We start from the raw sequence: 26,687 nt of genomic DNA on the forward strand, positions 1-26,687 counted from the left end.
GCCCGTCTGTCACTCCTCCCTCCTCTCTTGTCTGGGTCCGTCTGGGAAGGCTTTGGTGCATCGGCGGAGAACGGGAGGCTGCTAGGACGCGATTTGGAGTTGGGAGAGTTTGATTCTTCGAATTTGTGGCCTCCCCTAGACGCTTAAGGACTGTCATCGGGACAAATTGCGAGCATTCCGGTTGTTATTTTCATTTTTTCCTCCCCCATTGCCTCAAGCGTTTCAGTCCTCCGGCGAACAACAGTCCGCACACCCAGCTGCACTGATAGCGGTCCACAGCAAGGCGAGATAAACCGGTGAAGATGTCTGGCTATCAGGGAAAGAAGAACATTCCCCGCATTACAGTGAGTTGGGATGTTATTATAATGTAGCTACTGAAATGAAATCTGGTTCAAACGCCTCATGTCTTGTCATGTAGGCTGCGGATGTAGGGAAAGGATGTCACTGGGACGGCATGGTCCATTTCCCACTACGCTCTCGGGCAAACCCATGCTCAGAGGGGAAGGACCTGTTTGCATGAGTTCCACTTTAATGCATTTTGCAGCAGCACCGACCTCTATTCAGGAGTAAATCCCATCAGAAGAGATGCACTCGCAATTCCTAAATGAAAAAAATTAAATACACCAATTTGGCTTATAGATGGCAGCTTTGCAGGATCCGGTTGGTGAGGATTAAGGCTTTAGCCTGCGCGATTTTCAGAGCATCTTTTGCGACAAGTGCTCCGCGCATTGGACAGATAGAGAGATCTAACAGTAGCATTCGTGTATTTGGTTTTTAGTGCAGGCATATTCAGTTCAGTACTGTCAATGGTAGCCTGTGTTTTACGCGTAAAAGTCCAAAGGCTGCAGCGGTTTGGGCTACAACATTTACACGCCGATGGTCTTTGTTAGGCGGTGGGTCTGGCCGGGTATCACTGCACACCCACTGGAGGGGCAAATGCTTCCCCGCATCCGCCCATCCGCTTCAGTGCTCAGTGTGTGGCTGGATTTTTAAAATCTATGTCCTCTGCTCACTTTGGAAAATGTGGTTCGATTTTTTTATTTTATTTATAGAGGTGCATAGGCAAGCATTTAAGGGCACATTAAATGTGTCACTATGGGCAGTGGCAAAACCCTCCCTGGATTATTTCCCAGAGCCGGGTGAAATCATGGCGAGTTGCTAGGAATAGTGGTTCAATGGAAAGTAGAGAATAGGGAGGGGAAGCGGGAGAGGAGCAAAAGGGAAGGGAGGGGAACAGTGGCTCCTATTTCCTTCCATGTTTCTCTCTCAGTGCTGTAATGACGGGAGGATGCATCGAGGCAGAGTGGTCAGTAAGGAGGTCACTTTACTTCCTCCCTGTTGTCAGTGAATTGAGATAATTGGGCTAAAATGTCTCAAAGGGCTTCAACTGATGATAATGCATGCTCCCAGATGCCTAATGAACATGCACAGACCAAGCCCTAACAGATCTGTTGGTGTTCCTTTAAGTACTGCCGCCCATGTCCACGGAGTGTGCATAAGTGCTTTGTGTGGCTGATGAGAGGCATCCTTTGGTTTGCATCCCTTCGGCCTATCCCAGCTGACATAACCGGAGTAGCCGTGGTTTAGACTTCAGCCATCCTGCACCTCAAGGACCTCATGTAGACGCTGCATCCAGTGCAAACTGTTATTGAAGGGACCAGGTCTGCTTCCAGATGATAGTGGAACAGCACTTACTCACGCACAGACATTCCCACAGTTCCATAATAACACGCTTCATGCAAGCCTATACTGTGCATGCTCACTGCATCTACATAGCCTCTCAGTTACACAATGTCAGACAGAGGTGAGAGAGAGGGAGAAATGATGTGAAAATGAGATGAAATTGGATGCTATGGAACATAGAAAGTAGAAAAACGAGGCTTTGCAAAAGTGACCAAAGTAAAATAGCCTATTTGAGTGCTGCAGGAGTGTGATCAACAGTGTAGCCACACCCATGAAGCCATGATCATCACCTGCCTGCCTCTCTCACTATAACTAATTCAGATAAGCCTCATACAGGCACCTTGACATTATTGCACAGTTGTTTTATGTTATAACAGGTCACAAACTATGTTTCTAACAATACATGGACTCCCCGGTGAAAAAGTTTAATGTTTTAGTTGATTCAGTTTCATTTTACCACTCCAGAGAGGGCTCTTGAGATGGCTGTAGCAGTTCGTGTGAGAGATCAGACGATTAGTCACCGTAGCAGTCCAAACAGAGATTAGATTAAGCCAGACCTAAATGGATAGACTCTGCATATTCTTGAGCAGTGCATGCGAGTAAAAGGGGGTCAGAGACAGAAATGACTTTCCTGAAACTTTTTTCCACGCCAGGATCTACACACTTTTCAGCCGGCATCCGTTTAGACACATTTACGACTGGGATTAGGGTGGTAAGCGCCTTGCCTGAGACTGCTGAAGTCGAGTGTTGCTTAATGGTTTTCACTTGCATGATTTTTACAGCCTGTCCAGATTCTAACCAGTGACATTCAGGTAACAGGCCTACTTCTTTAGCCCCAAGGCTTTCGTTACAGTGAATAGGCTTAAGTGTATAGACTGAAAAAGCTTATTAAACCTAACGGGGAGTTGAAATGAATGAGGCTCAATGTATTGAACAAATTGATTTAATACACCATTAGAGACAGGAAGACGACTGTGTGGTTCTTTGCTCTCTTGTTGCATATGCCAGTTAAATTTAGATTTTGCTTCATAACATACTTAGAATGCAATTTTGAATGATCGACTGTTCATCCCATCATATCCTCTGCCCTCTTTATAACACACACATATACACATGAATACATGCGTAGGCACACACACACAGTTGTCAGGGATAGAGTGCTTATGCTTAATGTTCCTACATCAGAAGGGCCGACTGCAGCAGTGGACTGTCTCGGCCAGATGGAGAGGGGTCAGCTGCACAGGCAGGGAGGGAAGCAGCAGGCTACTTTCAGGGAGCTCTCATCAAATATGAATGTCTTCCCGAAATTCACCACCTGGGATTGGAGTCACTCTTTGACTCATGCCAGTTCTCAGAATTTCAGCTTTCAGATTCATAGTTAAGACATTAAGACATTTGTCCAAAGCTCGAAGGTAAAAATCTGTCAGGTGAAAAATATTAATACAGAGCTCTTACCAAAAGTGATTTGTTGTGAAGTGTTTCGCAAAGGGATATAAATACAGATGAAAAAGAGCTTCACAAAAAGTACAAAAATAGATTGTTTCTGAAGGGACGGGAAGGATGTGATTTGTATGAAGTTCACTGCACCACTAATGTCCACGTTAAGGAGAGACCGTAAAAATAGACTGAGGCTATTATAAGTCTGTGTTGGATTAATGTGCGTACGCAGTTTTGTCACAGGGCTTTCTAACTATGATCCCTGGGGGGTGAGAGCTCATTAGGCAGTCTGCAGCCTCACCTGTACACTGTAGTGTAGTAGGTGGCCCCAGTGGCAGCTCTTTTATCCACAGGGTTGTGCCAGTGTGTGTTAGATCAGCCACCATTAAGGTTGCTGGAGCCCGGCGAGTGCTCCTCTTCATTACTCCTCACTGTTATCTCACAGTGCACGGTAGCCCGGGGCGCTGTCTGTTCACACATCACACAAAGCATGCTCACTGTTCTTATAACAACCCACCCACTGGCCAAACCCCCTTTTTTTTTTTTTTCATGCTTAATACCGTCGTGGATTTTCCCATTCATAACGCCAGCCGCGAGAGACAGCATGCAGTGTACGTGTGCGCGAAAGTTCATGCGAGTGTGCAAATCAGCACCTCAACAAAGGCGAATACTGTACGTGAGGCACGTTCTGTAACAAGATCACCATACCCCCTCGACTGTGCTGCGTACCTCAACAGCCTGGAGAAAGAGCTTGACAAGTTAATTTTTCATAGTGAAAGGGAGAATTCAGCCACGGCCAAATCAATGTGTTTAGCTGGTGCAGCGAGTGACTGCATAGCAGTCACTCGCTGCACCAGCAGCGAGTGACTGACATTCATCCTTGGAGGACATTCATCCTTGGAGGATCAGTGTCTTTTTCATCCCCTAAGCCTCTGACTATGGATTTGTCTGGTGATGTCAACAGATATAAAAAGGTTGCACCCCAAATTTCTAAGAGATATTTTTGTATGAAAACTTGATCTGAGGTTACTCATACTGTAAAAGTAAAATATATTTAGCACCCAGTTTGTGCTGTAATGCTGCCAAAGTTGTAACTTACACACTGCCCTTCAAAAAGAACCCATAATTTGTTTTTATGCTGTTAGTTATTTTGGTAGAGGAGATGCTATTTTTTTTTTTTTTTTTTTAATAGTGAATATTTATCTCTTTATAAACCCTAAGTGGAGTTGATGACAATGCATACAGGGTGTTAGTTGCAGACTTTTGACTAATTCTGTATGATCTGGGACACGCTTAAATCATATTGGGGAAATTCCTGACCTGGCAGCATTCTTCACCTTACTTCACAATGTTCCTAGTTTATTTTCCGTTTGGACGACAACACATGGCGTTGCCGGGTTACGTCTAAAGTTGGCAGACGTTTTCATAGCACCCAAGCTAATGTCCTGATTTCATCAACCTCCGTCTTCGTCTTGCATTGCGCTGTGTCATCACCATCCTTTTTTTTCCCTCTTTTGCAAATGGTTTTGATTTGCATCTGTGGTGCCATTGGTTTGTTTACACAGAAGACGTCTTTAACAATTACAGCCTACAGGTGTCACGCAACAAATTGGCCTGGCTGGTTATGATAAAAAAAAAATAATAATAATAATCAGTGCTGCCAGACTCCATCACCGGGCTGTTACTTTTTCATATTCAGCAGATATTATTCTGACTTTTCAGTGAATGTTTGTTTAAGGTTTACAGATTTTTTTTTCTTCAAGTCCGACGGAGGGGGAAAAAGGTGGAGATAGGAACAAGGGAAAAGTTGCATTCATCAGCATAATCCATGATGCATTACACATTACGCAAATACTCTACAAAACGGCAGCCTATTAAGGTCAATACTTATGCTAGTCAAAATGCATTTTGCTGGTATACCCACCAGGCAGCACATATATTATAGAGGTTATGCAGCTTGGAATGAAAACACTGCAGCTCTGCAGCAGTGAACCCGTGAAGCTGTATCTACATCCTGTTTGTGGGGCTGCGAACGGTTCCCATGAAGGAAAGGTCACTGTCATGTTTGGCACCGGTCCAGTACAATCAAAGAGGCTTCACACACTCCCCACCCCATTAGCTCCGAAAGCACTCTGTGATTACATAAGTTGAGACCCATGACATGTAATTGTTCCCTTAATCCAGTGCATAACTTGTTTGCTGCTAAAAAGCTAAAAAAAAAAAAAAAAAAACAGAAATATTTGCCAAAAAGCACCATTCTATGTTTGTGCACATATGCTACTTTGGAAACATGAGCTGTGAATAGGACTTTTAAAATTCATCAGCCTCTATTTAAATGAGTGACCCAAAACTAGTCTTTGTTTATTGTGAAGACAATAGACCCTCTTCCCACTACTGATGGTGCATCACTTCCTTGTTTTTGACCCTGCACGTTATTAGAGAAGCATCCTCCCTCTCAACTCATTAGTGCATCACAATATAGGTATGTAAACCGCTACTGACAATGGCCCTTAAAGAAGGCCTATGTGTCTCGCAGCACGTTATTTTAAATGCATATTGCCTTGAAAAATAAAGGCATTTTAATGTTGCACAAACTCTACAGTGTGTCTGGTATTGTTATAAGGAGGCTTGCACTTCACATTTTTGACTGAGACCATATTCCACCCATGCAGGGCGCCCTTCACTAGATAGCGTAAGCATAGTCTTAGTTTATTATTCAAACATGAGTAATTGTTTCTGAAAAGATAATTAGCCGGTCTGTCTTGGCTTGCAGGCCTTTGGGTTTGTGTGAAAATATGAGCATAAACTTGAGAGCCATAGTCTACTGGCAAAGTAAGTAATGTGATAATGACAGTCAGGATGAGCCTCATGATGTAACAGCATATTTCTAAGCAGTTGTTAGATGAATACATGCCAGCAGTGGGATGGAGTGAGGCCAGTCCCTCAACCAAGACAGTCTGCTCTGCATAGATTGGAGATTACCACATGCTCTATTTGTATGACTTCCATCATTGCTGTCAGTGCATTGCCACACCTTTCAAAGGACAACTGCAGAGCATGAACCAGACTTGGTTCAGTCGTCCTCATCAGTCTTCCGGCGTGTGTACATATGCAGCATGTGTGTTTATTTCTGTGCATGTGAGTGATGGTGCTCTCAGGAATTTTGAAAGACGGGAAAAACATAAACAAATAATTCAAAGATGTGGATCCTGTGGAGATGAGGTTTCTGTTTGTCAGCCCAAATGCAGGCAGGGCGGGGCTTTTGGAGTGTGTGGAAAGCACCAGCAGTTGTGCTCAGGGCCAGGGCTGCTGGCTGGGAAGCACGCTAGAGGCAGAAGCTAAAACAGAGCGGCCTTTGTTAGTGGAGGATGCTTAAATCCTCGTGACCAGAATTGTGCCACTCCCTTTTTGGACGAGAGGTTAGACAGCCACTGGGGTGACTCAAGGGAGGGGGATGTGGGGGATTGGAGGGTGCCAGGGGGTCTGGGAGTGGTGGTGAAGGAAGGCGGGGGTTTCAGGGTGGGAGTTTGGGGGTGGCTTTCTCGCTCTCCCACACAGAAGACAAGTGGCACAGCAGCCACGGATGATTGATTACATGGTCTGCACTCTGATTACTCCTTTCTCATGTCCATTACTGTGACAGCCTGACCATACGAAGAGGACAGAGGGGTGTGTCCTGAGGCGGGCTGTTGTTGTCATTGTGTGTTCTTCCCCTAATTTTGTTCAAGCAGAGCTGAAATTAATCCTAGCAAGAGAACTAACACGATTAGTATTTCCTGTAGCTGAGCATTTTCTCCTTTCTGAGGGAGCGAGAGAGAGATACATAAATAGATCGAAAAAACCCAGAGCCCAGTACTAATCTAAATAATACATGAGGCACAAGCTCAAATTATGTTTGGCATTCTTCTTAATTTAGAACTATAAATGTCAAATTGAATTTACTCAGATTTATGTGTTGAGTGCGTAAGGAAACAGGTGTGGCGCAGAGATCTTTACACGGCAACAATGGGCATAAACAAAGATAAAAAACGAGCGAGAATTAAAACATTATGCGTTTTACAATGCCAGGCCAAACCTTGGACAGTAGAGTCTGTTTGTGTTTGTGTGTGTGTGTGTGCGTGTGCGTAAGAAGCAGTGACCGTAACCTCTCCACTTCTCTCTAATTTCATATAGTCTGTTTTCATTCCAGACTCCTGCTCAAATCCACTCCCACTGTTTTCTGTCTCCTATCTTTGTTTCTGCTTAACTCCCTTCCTCCCTATTCCTCTCCTTCCTGCTATATCTGCATCTTTTCTTTATTCATCTCTCTCTCTCTCTCTCTCTCTCTCTCTCTCTCTCTCTCTCTCTCTCTCTCTCTCTCTCTCTCCCTCTCTCTCTCTCAACACTATCCACTTTGTCATTGTTAAAACATCCACACAGAAACCTGGTGCTGATCCAAACAGCACTGCTCTGTTCTCTGTGTCACTGTCCATGCTCCATCTCCCATCCTTGTATTAGTGTGTGCATGTCCCTGCTCTGGGTGTCTTTGTGTGTGTGTCTGTGTGGATAAAAAAAGGCCAGTGTGACAAGACAGAGTGTGTACAGCCATGCAAGGGCTTCAAAATGCAGCACTCATGAACCACAGGCGCAGGACACACCATTCCTCACTTACAAAGGCTGAGCAGAGCTTGCAGAAATTCAGGGTGCAGGTTGCAGAGATACACAACATGAGACATCACTGTGACATCATCTAAATATTGTTCAACTACACACATTGACACAGTGCCAACATACCATTGTTTGGCTCCCTTGGAGTTTTTAAGGGGTCGGAAATTAGAGGCTTTAATCTTTGGCTTATCAGAGATTCAGTTCCTGAATTAATAGATTTACAGTATTTCATATCGATTAAGGCTGAAGTCAGAGTGTTTTTTTTTTTTCTCTATTTTTTCTTCTAGCAGAATGATGCAATTGAATGTGCAGATTTTAGAATGGAAGCATCGATGCAATGAATGAATTGTTACACCCCTAGCTGGAATGATCATCTGGAAGTAGAGGATGAGTTTAGATGTTGAGTCTAGAGTTTGTGCTTAGTTGCAAGTGCTCTCCTGTGTATTACTGTCACATTTTCCAAAGTGTCTTTCATCGAAAGCACTTAATCCCACATCCACTTGTGCCAAGTAGGATACTCACCCTCATAAGCTTATTTTTATAGGGTTCCATAAAGTCCCAGACCACTCTTTGTGTGTTAAAGTCTGTGGTGTCTGGTTCCCACAGTGTTACTTTAGCCGCTTCTGATGGAAATATTCAATGTGTTTAAATGTAGTGAAACTCTGTGTGCAGCCGCTAATCATCTTTATTGTCTTCCAGAGTGACCGTCTCCTGATCAAAGGAGCAAAGATTGTGAATGATGACCAGTCCTTCTGTGCTGACATTTATATGGAGGATGGAGTCATCAAGTGAGTTTTATTGGTTTGTCCTCAAGGAGTTGAACTGTTGGTGCTACCATTTGAATTCAGGCACACTTTCTATTATGTTTATACTATATGTTTTATTATGTTTACAAAGTTATAATATGATCTCTTTCTGTCTTTTCTCCATAAATGCCTCTCTTGCTATCTATTGCTTTTTCTTTCCTCCTCTCTGTTAGACAAATTGGGGAAAACCTCATTGTTCCTGGTGGGGTAAAAACCATTGATGCCCATGGGCGCATGTTGATGCCAGGTGGCATCGACGTGCACACCCGTTTCCAGATGCCCGATCGGGGCATGACATCAGCTGATGACTTCTACCAGGGCACCCGTGCTGCATTAGCAGGGGGCACCACCATGATCAGTAAGTCACTTTGAAGTGGAAAATTGTTTGCCATGCTATTGCTTGTCATCTATGAGCACATTATTTAAAAAGATTGCAAGCATTAGTGAATTACTGTTTCAGTTTACATTCTGAATATTGATTGTGGTTTAATCAAACTTGATCCTGGTATGTGCCCTGTGTCTTTTCCCTCCGTGATTACTCATTCACTGAGTGGGTTTAATTGAAAATATCTTAATGAGTAGGGGAAGGATGCCAGGCCTTTCTATGAGAGTGCCAAGCTATAAAACCATCCATCTGCTCTCTCTGCAGAGAAAAGCCCTGGTGCCACTAGGTGCTGACTCTTGTACAGAACAGGCCAGAATGGCAATTCACCTTCCCTTTAGATACTGCAGACATGACAGTATTAATTTTCACCACTGAAAGACTGCAGTGTCTTCAGCTCATTTATTCTGTTCTTATTTCTCCATTCATATCTTTATTGTATCTTATTATTGCTTGCTGACAGACAGACAGACAGACAGACAGACAGACAGACAGATCAGTAGATAAGTAGATGGACAGGGTATTGAAATATCAATGGATTGCAGAGTGTCTAAGTCACTTTGTTTGTGTGTGTGTGTTGCTGTATCTAGTTGACCATGTGGTACCTGAGCCGGGTGTCAGTCTGATGTCTGCCTTCGATCAGTGGCGTGAATGGGCTGACAGCAAATCCTGCTGTGACTACTCCCTGCATGTTGACATCACCGAGTGGCACAAGGGCATCCAGGAAGAGATGGAGACCCTAGTGAAGGACCACGGTACTTAAACACATAACTCAGCTTCTCCAAGAGAAATTTTGGTTTCTTCAGGAAATTTCCCTGCGTGCTAAATACATTTCCATATGTACATAGACTAATATACAGACATAGCATTTGTAGAAAAAAACAAAGTTGCATTAGGCGGCTTTGCACAGTCATGACTCGAAATCACAGTGTCAGATAAGTCCTTGAAAACTTTGATCCCCAACACCCAGAAAATACATAATGTAACACCAGTAAACTGATGATGACTAGTAAACGTGGCTGTATTTTTTATGTATTTTTTATTTTTTTTTATCAAAGCATATCAAAGGGAGAAGCTGGGCTCAGCTTTCTCTGTATGGACTGGAAGTTTTGATGCAGTGCTTCTTGTGGGTAGAGAAATGCCTATGCGTAGCACCAGAATTTCATTTCAGTGGATGGGACGCGTTGCAGCCCATTGGTGTATTTTAGGATAATAAGATGGGTTATTTTTTTTTACAGAAAATTCTGGAAAAAAGTATCCTTACATTTACAGTATTACTTGATTAGATCATATAACAGCCACAACTTTCTCAGACTCTCACCATGACCTACATTTATAATAAAGTCAGTCACACAGTCATAGTTTGTTTTCTCTAGGCTAATTATATGCCCAGCTGTTACAGATTTTCTCTGATAAGTTCAGATAAGATAAGTCACTGTCTTATTTGGATCGCCTGGTCTCTAATCATTTCAATCTGTTTGTTTCTTTTTCTGGCTCAAACTCCACTTTGCCTTCATGGTTTAACTTCTGTTCCTCAGGTGTCAACTCTTTCCTTGTCTATCTGGCTTATAAGGATGTTTTCCAGCTTACCGACTCTCAGGTATGGCTTCTCCTCTGCCAGGACTGTGTTTTTCTTTCCATCTGCCAAATGTGATATACTCCTGGTTTGATTTTGACAAAACTTGGAGGAATGATGCATCTCCTTAATGTGTTATAGCTCTTTAGAAATACACCAACTGGCCTTATGTGGATCTTGTATTTAAATGTCAAAATTTTAGAGTTTGAAAAATGAAATAGCGCTAAGTGTCAGGTAGGATGCCACAGGGGTGGCGGGTTGGGGCAGAGGCCCTGGCAGACTGGACCTTCAGTAATGAAACTGGCTTTTGGCGCATTGAATGTCACCTCTCTTGGGGTGAAGTGTCTGTGCTTGTGTGGCTTGAGTGATACTGACTTGATATAGTTGGGCACACCTCTATGCAGAGTCTTGGCTCTGGAACCAGACTCCTGCATGACGGCTGGACTCTTGCCCTCTCCGGAGTTGCCCAGGGTGAGAGGCGATGAGCAGGTGTGGGGTTGTTAGCTCCTGACTGAGCACGTTGGAGTTCAGCCCGGTGAACGGGCAGGTGGTGACACTGCCGCTTTATGTTGCAGAGGGAAAGGCCCTCACTGTTGTTATGGCATATATGCCAAAGAGCATTTCATACTATCTAGCCTTTCGTGGCTGGTGTCCTGGAGAAGGTGCCTTATGGGGACTCTGTAGTTAGCTGGCAGACTTCAATACTCGCATTGACAATTCTTGGAGAAACATGGAGAGGGACGATTGGGAGGAATGGCTTACTCAATCTTAGTTCAAGTGGTGCTTTGTTGTTAGACTGGTCTGCTTCATGGATTGTCCATAACAAACACGATATTCGAAAATAAGAAAGCTCATAAGTGTGCCTTGTACCAGAGCTCCTTAGGCCAATAGTCAATGATTGATTTTGTAGTTGTTTTATCAGACCTGCGGCTGTATTTTCTGAACACTTGAGTGAAGAGGGGTCAGAGCTGTCAACTGATCACCACCTGGTGGTGAGTTTGATGAGATGGAGGAGGAGACCACCAGACAGGCCCAGTAAACCTAAACATGAACAAGGAATGTCTTCATCTCATACATCCAGAGGAACATCTCTCTGATCCTGAGGGAAGTTGGGGCCATGGAGTCCAAATTAACCCTTTTCACAGTCTCCATGGTTGAAGCGGCAGCTTTGAATTGTGGTCAGATGGTCGTTGGTGCCTGTCATGGCAGCAACCCAAGAACCCAGTGGTGGACACCATCCGTGAGGGAGGCTGTCAGGCTGATGAAGGAGGCCTTCTGGGCTTGGTTAGCTCAGGGATAATGGAATTAGCCAAAGGGCTGCAGCATTGGCTGTCATAGAAGAGAAAACTTGGGTGTGGGAGGAGTTTAGGGAGGCCACAGAGAAGGTCTGTTGGTTGGCCTGAAAGAGGATCTGGCAAACCATCAGGTGACTCAGGTGGGGCAGACAAGGCCTTGTCCAGTAGGGACAAGGAGGTGCTGACCTTTACTGAGGATATAGCCAAACGGAGGAAGGAACACTTTGATGAACTCGGGGGCTGGTGGTTCCCATTTTTGAAGAAGGGGGAGGACTGGAGAGTGTGCTCCAATCATCAGGGTAGCATATTGGTCAGCCTTCCAAGGAAATCTTACTCCAGGGTGCTGGAAAGGAGACTCTGGCCGTTTGTTGAACCTTCCATACAAGAGGAACCATGCAGATTCCATCCTGGCTATGAGACAGTGGATAAACTTAGCATAGATATGGAGGGGTCATGGGAGTTTCCCCATCCAGTCTACAGATGCTTTGTAGAATTGGAGAAGGCATATGAAGGCATACAGTATGGTGACCTCAGGGTTGCATCTCTGCTTTGCAGATGATGTGGTTCTGTTGGCTTCATCGAGCTGTCACCTAAAATATTTCTGCATTGGGGCAGTTTGCAGCTGAGAGTGAAGTGGTCGGGAACTGGATCAGCACCTCCAAGTCCTCCAAGTACTCTGCTTGAAGAGGGCAATTTGCCCTCTCCGGGTTGGGAGTGAGTTACTGCCTCAGTGGAGGAGTTCAATTATCTTGGGGCATTGTTCACGAGTGAGAATAAAATTGAACAGGAGTTTGACAGATGGATCAGGGCAGCAGCTGCGATTGGCCTGCAGTTGCCCTTCTCAGCCTGCAACCCAGTCCCTGAAAATCAGAAAATGGATGGATGGACAGTTATTGACAATGTTTTGGATCTTGGGCTCAGATTTTGACCTGTTCCTAGTAAACCTTGTGTTGCAGCATTTCGATGTGTGGGCTCTGTTCTCATTTGTCATGATATTTCCATGCCAAGCACATGGCACTGAGTGATATGCATATTCAGACTTTTATAAAATTTCAGATTTTTTTTTTTTACAGGCCCTTCCTCCAGCACCAAGTCTAATTGACATTAAACTAAACAAATCCAGCTGACCTTACAGATTACAGTGACACAACATATTAGTGCTGGTCATTATTTTTGACTAATTACATCATGTATTTATGAAAATAGTAATAAATCCAGCACATACAGAGAGCGAGACTGGTAACATAGCACAAGTAGCCTGATGGCTCATGTATGTTTAATAGTCTGACTTAAAAGCACAGAGTGCCAGATGTATATAGTATGATATTAAATACATAATATCCTAGCCTTGATTTCTGGACTAGCGCGCGTCTTTGGGTGTTGTTTGTTCGGAGTCTGTGTCTCTTGGCCAGAGGGTTAAAGAGTCCTGTGGTGCTGATTACCTATACATTTCTCTTGGGAGTAAGTGAGAAGTTCATGAAAGCCACAGTTTTCTGACTCATGATAAAATGAATTAATCCCACTTGAAAGCTCCTTTGAAACAGATCTGTATTGGTCTTTGCACCTGTGTCAGGAATGCATAGAGGCTAGTGCAGCCAAAGTTTATCATTTTCTTTCCCATGTCAAACTTTGATCGCTCTTTATTATTGTGTATTTGGCAGGTGGGAGATGATGACTCATTCAAGATGTCAGTTTTCCTCACTCTGTGAAATCATTGGTGTTATTTAAACAATTAGAGCATGGGAGATTTATATAGTGTGTGAAACTGAGAAGTGCTTTTCACAGTGAAAAGTTATGACTATTTGTCTGGTCAACATCATGTCCTCTGGTGTAAAACTGGGCTTAATGGCTCATTTATAATGTGCTGATTGTCTGATTGTCAGACTGTAATGGAAAAAACAAAAACAAACAAAAAAAAAAACTTTATCCAATTATCCAACACTGGTAATGGGGATCCTGTTCTATCTGAAAATTTCTTTAATAATAAAATCAGCTACATGATCTATGTACAACATGACACAAATCAAAGAAAACAAATTCTTTATGCAGGTGGGTGGTCAATCTCCTTTATTTAGAAAAAAAAAGTCAAAATAACGTCATTAGCCAACAGTGCCAGTTTAGTATTGGATTTCATAATTTAGTATGCAAAGCAATACACTTTACATCAGATTAAATATTAAATGTTGTAAAAATTGTAGCAGGAGAAACGATTACAGCTTACAAAAAATATATACTCAATATAAAAAGAGAGAAATAATATCAATAAAAAGAAATTCATAAAAAATAATTAAACAAAGAAATATTAAATACAAAGCACCAATAAACAAGTGGCACTAAAGAAAAGCAAGGCTAAAAAGTTGTTGTTTTTTTTTTGCCCCCAATTTCTAATAGCCTTCCTCCAGGCTGCTCTTAAGCAGCCTCAGCACATAAAAGCCATTGTATTCAGAATTGGAATTATCAGCGAAAAAAGTGGTTTTAGTAAATCCCTAAATGGTAACCATCTCTCTCTCTCTTCTCTGCAGGTGTATGAAGTGTTTGGTGTCATCCGTGATCTCGGAGCCATCGCCCAGGTTCATGCTGAGAATGGAGACATTGTGGCTGAGGTACGACAACCCACCACATAATAAGCCATATTGCGAAGGATCATAATGAAGGTCCTGGAGAAGAAAATATCCATGACTGAAAAATTCCAAGTTTTTCAAAACAGACAGCATGTCAAGGACAAATTCTGTCTGACAGGCTGTCAGGCAAGCTGTACTTTATTAAGCATCAAAAAAGCTATGACATGTAATTTTCTCCACAGCAGTTTTGAGATGTTCAATACTGGGGTCTTAATAGCCAACAGACACAAATGAATATTCATCAAGGTCATGGCCATGGTTAGACTATTGCTGCCAAGGCTGATCATTTGGGACATTAGTTGCACCTGCACATGACTCAACATCTTGCGTTTCTACGGTGGTTTGTTTGTGTGTGTGTGTGTGTGTGTGTGTGTGTGTGTGTGTGTGTGTTTATGTGTGCATGGATGTGTATATTTAGGAGCAGCGTCGGATCCTGGAGCAGGGTATAACTGGGCCTGAGGGACACGTGTTGAGCCGTCCTGAGGAGGTAGTATAATATTTCAACATTACCAAATTTCCTTCCTTTAATCACACTCATCCGGTTTTGTGGGACTTGCAAGTACTCTGTCAGCATCCTCAGCAATTTGAATGAAGAATGGAAAGAAGCTGTATTTGGATTTTTGCTCCCAATAAATAAATTACCATTATTATTTCATTATTACTGGCAGTTGCAGTAGTAATTTAAGTATTAGTGTTATTAGGTCCTCTTAGGGGCAAACTTTATGTGTTTGATGGTTCATTTATTTATGTATTTTTTCAAACTTAACATGTTTTGCAATTTGACGTCATGGTATGGTTATGGTATGGTTATGGTATGGTTATGGTATGTGCTTTGTAGGGCCCACCAAACCCTGAAAGCACTGTATGAGGGAAAAACCAGTGTGCCCTCATGTCTCCGAATTGTGACCAAATGAGAACATGGAGATAGAGAAAAAAACAGGATCCAGTATAGAACCTTGAGGAACTCCACAGCTGAAGTACAATGAAGAGAAGGTAGAAATTAGCAGAGGTAACAAAGAGCTGCCTATCTGAGATATGTAATGTAAACCAGTTTAGGGTATTGTCTGTAAACTCCCCAAAATACCTAAGATTATCAATTAAAGTCTGTAGAGGAACCTTATATCTCTTGATCAGCGGTGGAATGACCTGGAAACTTTGGTGAAAGAAACTTACTACTGTGGATAAAGATTGGGAGAGGGACCCATATCACCTGTCTGGAAATTGGGTGGAGCAGTGTGGGAACTCTGAATGAGGGGAGAAGAAAGGATGTAATTTCTCTGAAGAAGTGGAGGAAAGGAACTCTGATGTCTCTGGGAGAAGGGTTCAGGGAAACTGAAGCATTTTTTAGTGACAGGTTAAAAAAGCCCTGATCTTTCTCCGTGGGATTTGAGGGATTTGTTTAATGCCAGTGATTTCACTTGGAAAGGTGCCACTTTGGGAAAAGAAACATCAGTTCTTCCCAGACACTGAAGTGGAGATGTCTGCTGCCCTTTATGATAAGAGGATTTGACTTGCACAACTTCTGATGTTGATGTTGTTTGACAGCTGTATGTTTAAACCCGGTCTCTCACTGCCTTGGCAAAGAGTTTAACATCCTCTTCATTCAGATTCACGTCATCCTTTGTATGAAGGATGTGTATATTCCTGTGGGGAGCCACAGACATTAGAGAGAAGAACACAGCCATTTACTTAAAACAGTATTGTTACCCCTGATGATATGAAGAGGAACATTCAGATGTGGAGGTAAAGAGAAATAATATGCTTGCCTCAGGATACTTTTCGACTGTTTTAAGTATGACTGCCAACACTGTAGGTGCTTTGAGTCATTACTCCTGGTGCGTATATTTTTAGCTACATTCAAAGTTTTCTCCAGAGAGCAGCTCAGAAATTCTGACTTGCTGGACTCCATATTACTCTATTTGTGCATTAGGTAAAATTTCCTATTGGAACTGTCCAAAAACAAACAAACAAAGACAGCAACTTTCTAATCGGCAGCAAAATCTTCATCCACACTGATGGCATGACCATTGTAAAAAGCTGCATTTTGAAATACGACAGAGAGCTGGGTTTCCTCAAAGATGGCAAGAGGAGTGGAGGGAGTAAATAATATCACTTATAGGAAGAAGAATGGAAGGATGTCCATTGTCATTGGTGGGAACAGGAAAGGAGAGGTAGAGCCTTTCAGAAAATATGGAAGGAAACTACTGGTATTCCCTCCTTTGAAAATGTCCCATGACGGTTACATTACAAACTTCTCTCTTCTCCAGGTGGAAGCGGAGGCTGTCAACCGCTCCGTGACTGTGGCCAATCAGACCAACTGCCCTCTCTACATCACCAAGGTGATGAGCAAGAGTGCTGCCGATGTCATCGCTCAGGCCAGGAAGAAGGGTGAGCAAACCACTCAAAGCAAAAAACCTTCACCCTTCACCTTGAAGCAGAACATTCATTCCTGTGATCTTAAACAAGTAATTTCAGTCATTTCTTGATGACGCTTTGAGCGACTCTGTAGCAAAGCTAGAACATAGAAAAACACTGTACAATGTACCTGTGTACATCACCTTGTGTACAGCTGCCTGACTCCACAAAATTGTTCCTATTCACTGTCATTTGAGAGATTCCAGGCCTTGTCTTTGGATCACATGCATGCAGAAAACACAAAAGTATGGTATATTTTCTTAAAATGAAATTGGACTTTCAGGCACCGTGGTCTATGGGGAGCCAATCACTGCCAGTCTAGGAACAGACGGCTCACACTACTGGAGCAAGAACTGGGCCAAGGCTGCTGCCTATGTCACTTCCCCTCCACTGAGCCCTGACCCAACCACACCTGATTATCTCAACTCCCTGCTATCCTGGTAAGAGGATCCTCCATACATTCAAACTGAAGATAATATGGCAACTGCAATAATGTCAGTATTCTTTTTTCTGTAATCTGGGCAGAGGATTTCAAAGTGTGGGGTGCACACCTGAAGGAGACCAACTCTCTTAACAAACATTTAAAGAAAGATCTGTACATGTGAGGTGGTTCAAAGCAGATATTGTTTCTGCAGTGATTGCACTTAATCCAGTCTATTCTAAAGGAAAAACCACAGTCTTGAGCATGCTTTGATGTAAAGTTACACAGATATGTATATGGTATTAACCACAAAAAAAATTTAAAAAATAATGCAATGTCCTTTATATCCTCTTTCCCCGACTGCTCTGTAGTGGCGACCTGCAGGTGACAGGCAGTGCTCACTGCCCCTTCAACACTTCCCAGCGTGCTGTGGGCAAAGACGACTTTAGCTTGATCCCTGAAGGCGTCAATGGCACTGAGGAGAGGATGTCCCTCATTTGGGACAAGTGTGTGGTATGTACTTACACACTTTTTTCCCTTTTTTTTTTTAAATACAATATAAAGCAGGTAAAAATAGCTCTGCATAAGCAATGCAAGAATTGGTATTGCCCAAAAGATAGTAAGTTTTTGCTTTATAAAACAATAACAATTGAAGATTAACTTCAGGCACCCATGTCTGGTACTGATTACCTTGAAGCAATGATTTTCTGTGGAAATGAACTCTTCATGTGCACTCTGTCTCTCTTCTCAGTCTCACCTCTGGCTCATTTCAGGTGACGGGTAAGATGGATGAGAACCAGTTTGTGGCAGTGACAAGCACCAATGCTGCAAAGATCTTCAACCTGTATCCCCGCAAGGGTCGCATCTCTGTGGGTTCAGATGCTGACCTGGTGTTGTGGGACCCAGACATCACCAAGATTATCTCTGCCAAGAGCCACAACTCGGTATGATCATGACTCATAACTTCATAATTTATAATATTCATATGCTTAGAAAAAGCGAAGCCTCTTATCTTCAAAGTTTCTATTAAAAGGCAACACAGGCAGCCAGTGTCCTAATAACAATGTCCTAAACTCACTCCCTGCATGTAGAGCAGAAAATATCCGGCCATGTGATAGATCTTATAACAAATGACTCAATTCAGCTAACTGATGGCAGACAGAGCAGTTGATTTATAGATCAACCTTGTGTTTTATCAGATGACTCTTTTATTGGCCATTTGACTGCTGAACATGTCTGATTGGTTTAATACCACAGCAACAGGGTGTGGGCCTCACACTGACTCGAGGGAGTGATGTCATCCTTAAAATCTGCCAGAGAACTGGAACACATCGTTTCTGATTGTTAGCAGGCAAATCATTGTGTGTTAGTGTGTGTGTGAGACAGAGAGAGAGAGAGAGAGACAGAGAGAGAGAGGGAGAGAGAGAGAAACAGTACAAGAGAGAGAGACTCTCATTGTGTATGTTATTGGAATCTAATTGCTTAAGCCGGGCCATGTTCTTTGGTTTTTTTCATTCCACTTGGTCAGGAAATGATGGACTAATGTTCATGGGAGAAATTGCTCATTTGGAGTGTGTATGTATGAGTGTGTATGTGTATGTCTCAGGATCGCCCAGCCTACTGGTGACCTCATTTTGGGCTTGCAGAGCCCACCAGATTGCCATGACCTCAGCCTGAGCTCCAGTAGCTTTTAGAGGAGCGTAGTCATACGGCTTCCATGCTGGTCATGCAGCACTTCCCGCGCCCCTCCCCCCGATGTACACACACGCCCAAACACGCAAACCGCTCTAACGACCTTCTTCCATCCTGTGGCCTGGGGACCGAAACCTCACTGCCGCTTTAGTCGCCCTGTCCCAGTGACGAGATTTAGCTTTGCCTCTCTATTTGTGTCAAAAGCCACATGGCTCTGTGTGAGTTTAATCAGTTAGTCCTCTGAATGTACAGCTGCAGATTGCACCCGGGGAAAGGTAGTGTACTAAACAATAATGAGACCACATCATCAAAGACAGAATGAGGTTGTTAGACTCATTCATATACCACCTTCAAAGGAATACTCCAACGTTTTGGAAAAATATACTCCTTTTGCAACGTACCCAGACCAGGACAAGATGTTCGATGCCATTTTCACTTTTGTATGTCCGGTGGTTCTGTCCTTATGGGCAATATTGCATGTTAGCTTAGCATAAAGACTTGAATTCAATGGGAATCATTAGCCTAGCTCTGTCAAACTAAAGAATAAACCTTAGAGTAATTCCAAAGCTGTCTTGTTTACACAGTGTATCGTGTATTTGAAATACACACCTAAAAATCTTTTTTTTTAAATCAAATGAGTTGTCTTAGGAGAAGTTGGAGTGTTCCTTTAAGGGAAATGCCACTCTAATCTTAAATTACTGCCTGTTCACTTGTATCAACAAACAGTTCACAGTACCTGCAATTATTTTCTTATATGTGCCATATTTAATGAGCTGTTTTTGTAGCATTTTTCATCATTTTTGAAGTTTAAAATATTTCAAAACCGGCAACATAGTAAAAAAAAAAAAAAAGACTGGCGGACATTTGCGTTTCTGTCACACTCCAGCACACTCAAACATAGTGACAAAAAAGATTTTGTTCTCGATAAAATGGTTAAGGCAGCATGTTTACTGTGATGGATTACATTACACAGGAATTTTTTCAAGTCTATGCAAGATGTTTTTCCATGCCACATGAAAATGAATGTCTTCTACAGAAGGTAGCAAAAGGCACTCTGACATTGAAAACAACAGCAGAGAGCATTCCACTATATGACATAACCAGCAATTTCGTGAATGTCAGATGCAACCCATTAGCCCACCAGCTAGGACAAACTTAAACACAGTATGACATCGTCCTTTAATATGATGGAGAATAAACTTCCCTAAACTCAGTCACCTCAAATTCTTTTTTACATTGATTTGAAATTGTAAAGATCATTATATGCCTGCATAATGGTATAAATTGTATATTAGTTAAGGAAAAATAAGATATTAATTAATTATCCTGCTATTAAAATATGTTATATGTTTTGGTATGTTCACGTTTGTCTTGATGACTGGTAATGATCACTGTTCATAGTTAACCTCGTTTCATTTACATCTTTTCCTCACTGATCTTGTCCACAGACTGTGGAGTACAACATCTTCGAGGGCACAGAGGTGCGTGGCGGACCGCTGGTGGTGATCAGCCAGGGCAAGATTGTCCTGGAGGACGGGAACCTCCATACCACCGAGGGTTCGGGACGCTATGTGGCCCGGAAACCCTTCCCTGACTATGTCTACAAGAGGATAAAAGCCCGCAGCAGGGTAAAATTCTGCACTGGCATTTGTGTTTCAGCTCTTTTTGGCTCATATTGGCATTAAGCATCAAGCACATTGAGCCCATGTCTAGCCCTGGATACTTCCAGTCATGTACTTCGTGCCAAAATGTGACGCACACAGCCTGTTGTTACCTCTGTGTACCAGCTTGCTACACTTCTGTCTGGTGACGTTATTGTCTTGTATTACTGAGATAATTCCTCGCTCATTGTTATTGTCCTCCACGTAATGAATCGGGTGATGTCAAACCATCTGTTTGTCCATCAATCCTTAAAATATGCAGGTGTTTCCTCAACTTTTTGAGTGAGATTGAGTGTCAAGTAGGTCTCTCTCAGGAAAATACCCCGAGGTGTTTGCCTTGCATTACAATTAAGGCCTACAAGGGACCTTAAAAATTCGATTCAGATGTCTTTATTCAGTATCCAACTAATCATCTTACCCATCCCTTACCTGTCACCTGACCTACTGTAATTTTTTTTTTCTTTTTTTGTATGTGCACTCAACCTTCTTTCTGGTCTAATTTTCATCAAAACATGGGCAGATGATACATTTTCCACACAAAATGACACTGATTGGCCCAAAGAGGGAGCTATAATCAAGAGGTTTTTTTTATTATTATCATTTGAAATGTGATACTCTGATACTGCAAGTCCTGTTTGGTGATGCATTTAGAGGTGAGGCCAGTGTTAGTTATATTGACTGGCGTGATGTGGGCCCTATCATTAAAAGTACAAATTTTGTCTCTTAGAAAGACTGTTGACACAAAATGAGCAACAAACATCCAGCTAGCACTACAAATTACAGTGATTGGCCTGATGAGGGCACTGTCATGGTCCGAATTTTCAGCTCAAATGTAAGCTTTTTAACAGCTTCGGTTAGATTTTGACAAACTTGTAAGAATGATGCATTTTGTTGATTGGTGTTTGGTTTGCTGTATATAAAAGACACAATAAAAGAAGCATACACAACATATTCACAATGCGAAATAACGCGAACAAGTCACTTAAAACAATTAAAAATCAATGCCCTCAGTATGGCCTCAAAAATCAAGCTAGCCATTTGAGGAATGTTCTCTTATTTTACTGCTGCACTAACTGTAAGTTGCTGTGGATGCATGTGTCTGCTAAACGCTTAAACTGTAAATGTAACTCAGCTGTTCTATGTCTTTTCCTGTTCTGCAGCTGGCTGAGCTGAGGGGAGTACCCAGGGGACTGTACGACGGGCCGGTCTGTGAGGTGTCAGTCACCCCTAAAACCATGACCCCTGCCTCCTCTGCCAAGACCTCACCCGCTAAGCAGCCGTCCCAGCCTGTCCGTAACCTGCACCAGTCTGGCTTCAGCCTATCTGGTCAGTGGAGGCATGATTCATATAGCTGTTACTATTACTTTGTATTGATGACAGGTTAATTGATACCTCATCATAAGGGATAGGCCTCATATGGGACCCCTCGGTAAATGTTGGTCATGTCGGTTGCTTTCTCTACCAATGGGTCCTTTGCTCCCGTGTAGCTGGCAAAAAAATACTATATCACATATCACTGCACCAAACTTGACTTGTCCTTGTACTTGTGCTTTCATTACCCTACCTTCTTATCTTCTACGTAGAGATAAATCTTAGATGACGTTAAAGACAGGTATACCCCAAATTTCCATTGTAATAAAATCAAAAACGATGCCTCATCACCAGCGCTGTACTTCCAAGTAATATACCTTGCTGGCAGCGATGACAATGACAGTTTATTATAATTAGAACAAGAACATGAGTCAAAAATCATCATCATTGTGTTTTTGAAAAAATTCCTTCAACGTAAATGAGTGAGTTTGAAAGCGTGTTATGCAAAGTGTCACAGCACCAGTGAAGAAACTGAGGTGTCTATCAGCCATCATTGATTTTGTTACCATGGAGATGTGGGGTATACTTGTATTTAACCACATCTCAAAATGGATTTGTACATATGAGACATAACATATGCCAGCACTGTGTAAGTAGACAAAAGAAGGATTACGAATGTGTTTGGTTCAGAGAAATTCTACTTTTTTGTTTCTTTGAATGTTTTTATTGTTTTGTGCAGGGAGAATTTTTTATGGAGTAGTGCTGCAGTGACCTTTAGTTGACACAACAATCGATACAGCCAATATTAGAGAAGGATTCTGAGCTATCACAGCTGAATAAGTGAAAGATTGCAATAATGAAACGCTCATTTTTTGTTTCTTCATCAGGCGCGCAGATCGATGACAACGTTCCTCGCCGCAACACCCAGCGTATAGTGGCGCCACCAGGTGGCCGGGCCAACATCACCAGCTTGGGTTAAAGCTCTGCCACTGGCCAACGAGGGGAAATGAGGGGTTTGAGGAAGGAGGGCCATCAGGGGCTGAGGGGGTCAAGAAACCACATCTACACCAGGAGCCAAACCCTCCACAGTGCCTGACTCGGCCGTCTACCAGCCTCAATCTCTCACCACCTTCTCCGCTCTGTCACGTTCCCACTCTCCCCCTCCCCAACACCCCATCCTAGAGGAGACACCTAGAAAAAAATCTGCCTCGTATGAACGGGGAAAAAAAAAGAAAGAAAAAAAAGAAAAAAAATGGCAACACTCCTTATTTGAGCACTTTTGACTGTATTATTTAGTTTTTTTTATACTGTAATTTCTCCCTGCCATGTATCCTTTTATTCTTTGTTTTGTTTTTATTTTGTTGTTGTTGTAATTGAGGGATCAAGTGAGACTAAAGCGAACAGAATTACGAATGGCTGATAATTTTCATAAAGGATTTTCATTCTATTTCCATCCTTTTTGTTTGTTTGTTTTTTTTTTCATTTTGGAAGTAGGGTGAATGAATGAAGCATGGGTACAAAAGCAGTATTAGTATCCTTTCTTTTCTCCTTTTTTTTTGTCCATTTAATACGTGTAACAGTAGGTTGCTTGAATTTTTAATACATCTTATGGCTGCTTCAGCTGATAAGTATCTAATACTTCCCTCAAGCTGTTCACTATCTGTGATTTGTATGTTATGTATTCCAGCAGCTTCGCTCGCCATCTGTCAGTACAATATGTCACCGATTAGTTGCTGAGAGGACGACCTGGAGATTTTGAAGAATTAAACAACACAGCCACCGTTAGCGGCAAACTATTTTTTAAGTCCAGGGTTAGGCTCTCCTCTGCACTGGCACTCATCTCATGTCATCCCACCCACAGCTTTGCGAAGGTACATAAGTGAAAAACCATGCTCAACCTTTGGCAGCTGCTTTAGAGCTTTTGTGTTGGCGGGAACATCCTGGAGAGCAGAAGAAGCCTTGGCAGGTACTAATCGAGCTCTGTGACACATCTCCAAGGGCTAGGCCATCGCTAAGCGGGAGAGGGTTGACGAAAGGGAAAGATACGGGAAGGAGAGAGAACGTAATAGTCACTCGCATGTCAAACACCGCCTCTCCTTGCCTTATCCCACCGGTGTTGTCGTCCTTTTAGCGAAGTTGCAAGTCACTTGTTGTGTTAGAAAGGCGCCATCCTCTGAGCAGCTCATTCTGTTTGCATTCCTGTGGATCTTCAAAAGCCACACTTTTAGTCGCCAGCTGTTGTAGCCTCTGTTGCGTTGCCCCAGAATGCCGCATACCGTCCATCACCAAACAGTGCATTTACATATAGAGTAGTGAATGTTTATCTTCTCCAAGGTGACTCTTTTATACTCATCAGAAATCCCTCTTTCCTTTCTACTCTTTATGTGCCTGAACCCACAGAAGTTGTACTGATAGTTTGATTTTGTTTTATTATTCTTATTGAGGTAAGCGAAGGATGTAAGATAAAAAGATGTAAAATAGCCAGGATTAACCGATTCAAAGGTGCCAGATTTTGCGCTTTCATAGGGCCTATTCTACTGGTAGCGCCCCTGTAAAGACGAAAAATGCTTGATTATCTTGAAATGTTCTAATGTTTTAGAGTTTTTAACTGTTGTCAAACTGCTTTTTAGTGTCATTCTGTAACTAGGTGCCTAAGGGCTGAGCACTATTGATTTATGCTTGAAAGTAGACATGAGCTAATGTACTAGTGTGCAGTGTTGATGTGTGAGGGATGGGACACACACAGCAGGTTCTTGTACAGCACTCTTCATGCCGCAGACATGGCCTCGGGCGATGCCATACGGTCATATGCTCCCGTTCCTTTTTTCGCATGGTCTGGTTTTCATTAAGCCAAGCAGACCTCCAACTGTTTTTCTTTCTTCACTCCTATGTCAACGAGATCTTGGCCACCACTCACCTCTCCTCTGCAGTCTTTGCCTTTTAATCTCCATGACTCAACACGGAGCAACACACTCACCCTCACATGCACATAGCCAGGTCTGACACACACATGCTTGCACACACACAGACACATACACACGCAGATGCAGAACAAGTAGTGTCTGAGTGTCCTTCCAGCTCTGTGCTTGTGGTTACAACCCAGTTTTCACAGGCTTCGTTCTGTTCTCATCTGAAGCCTAAAGAAGGCAAAGTCTGTCAGTGTTACTAATGGTATATGCATGTAAGGAATCCAACGCCGGGGAAATGAGGAAATGCATGTCTCCTGAGCATTCAGAGATGAGACGAGATAGAAATAAAAATGGTAACACAGCTATGTTAACATCACACACTAATGTTCAAGGCTCCTCAAGCCAACACAGCAAAGCCGTTGTATATTACAAATACTTTGGCCTACTTTGGCCTCTTCACTTTCCTGTATTTTTCCCTTGAGATATTTCGGCCATTGTAATTTTGATTGCTGTTATCATGAGCATACTTAAGCAGCTAATGACGCTGGCCTCTTTGAAAAGCAGGGTGTTTATCAAGGAAAATCCCTTGCCAGGGTTTTAGCATCTCTTCCGCATGAGTCTCACAGTTGCTCAAATTATGCTGGAATGCAAATCTGTAACGACAGAGGGAGACAGGTTTGAAAAGGTTAATCTCTCTATTAATACTAAATTGAATACACCCTTACTTTAGGCAGGAAGGGAGGTGAAGCTGGTTTAGGGGGAAACTCCTCAGGCACAAATACGATCTGGCAGCAAGCAGAGCTTATATGTGTCTCTCCTGAGCCTAAAAGTATGCATCTTGTAGGCTGTTTTCCACGTCACTCCTTCCTTTCAATTCTTCTCTATCCGTCTTTCTCTCTGTCCCTCTCTCTCTCTCTTTCTCTCTCCCTGGCTCTTCCATTGTTTCTGGTTGTTGCCGTGACGACAGGCCCCTCACCTCACCCAGGGCTCTGTTTTTTGTTTGTCATGGCAACGCTTGTCAGATTGGAAGTTGCCATTAGCAACACTTCCTGACCTGGTGCTATTAGAACAACTTTGCACGCACACACAGACAGACAGACGCATGCATGCTTACACACACACGCACGCACACACACACACACACGCGCACTCACACACACTCACACACACATTTTCATAATTATTCTGTGACAGTGTTGCACCATTTCTATATAATCTCTGGTGAGTTGTGGAATCCAGATGCCGCCACTGCTTTAAAAGAATCTGCCAGAGTTTGAAAACACACCACAGGCTTTCTGTGATACTAATCACACACACACACACACACACATATCATGCAGCCATTGTTGCGATGAAGCAGCTACGCCTAAAGAACTGACTTTGATATTATAATCCAGCCGTCAATGCTGGCGTGCAGCTGTGTCCCATGTCTCCTCCATTTACACACACACAAAAGAACATACACACACACACTCACACTCACGCACACACACATATATATATACTCCTTTTTTGCTGTCAGCTTGGATGCTTTTTCTATGCCATGCTAATGTGTGATATGTACGCAAAGTGCTGGGGACTAAGAGGAGCTTCACTTCTGAGGTTGCTAATGCTGTTGAACACCTTGCCCCTGAACCCACTGTCCCCTCTGTAAGCCTTTCCCATTGTGAAAGTGAAACTGTGTGATGGTATTTGTCTTGGTGGCTGTGGGGTTTCCGGGATGCTTGTTCACTACCGACAAAGTGTCAAATCCCATGGATGGTGATGTAAAAACAACAAGGACTTCAAAGAATTAAAAAAATAAGAGAAAAAAAATATTCAAGTTTCTGTT

The 26,687-nt window shown here is 42.7% G+C and overlaps 1 protein-coding gene across 1 annotated transcript; it reads left to right on the forward strand.

The window, feature by feature from the left end:
• Nucleotides 1-26,115, forward strand: dpysl2b (dihydropyrimidinase like 2b). Its single transcript, XM_030064884.1, has 14 exons — nucleotides 1-344; nucleotides 8,467-8,555; nucleotides 8,747-8,931; nucleotides 9,546-9,710; nucleotides 10,494-10,555; nucleotides 14,349-14,429; nucleotides 14,866-14,934; nucleotides 16,715-16,835; nucleotides 17,146-17,302; nucleotides 17,655-17,796; nucleotides 18,057-18,227; nucleotides 20,424-20,603; nucleotides 21,797-21,962; nucleotides 22,835-26,115. Exons 1-14 carry the CDS (start codon nucleotides 303-305, stop codon nucleotides 22,924-22,926), a joined length of 1,722 nt encoding a protein of 573 aa, XP_029920744.1. The 5' UTR covers nucleotides 1-302; the 3' UTR covers nucleotides 22,927-26,115.
• Nucleotides 26,116-26,687: the final 572 nt, after the last annotated feature.

This window comes from Myripristis murdjan, chromosome 12 (genome assembly GCF_902150065.1).
Source record: "Myripristis murdjan chromosome 12, fMyrMur1.1, whole genome shotgun sequence".
Lineage (NCBI taxonomy): Eukaryota > Metazoa > Chordata > Actinopteri > Holocentriformes > Holocentridae > Myripristis > Myripristis murdjan.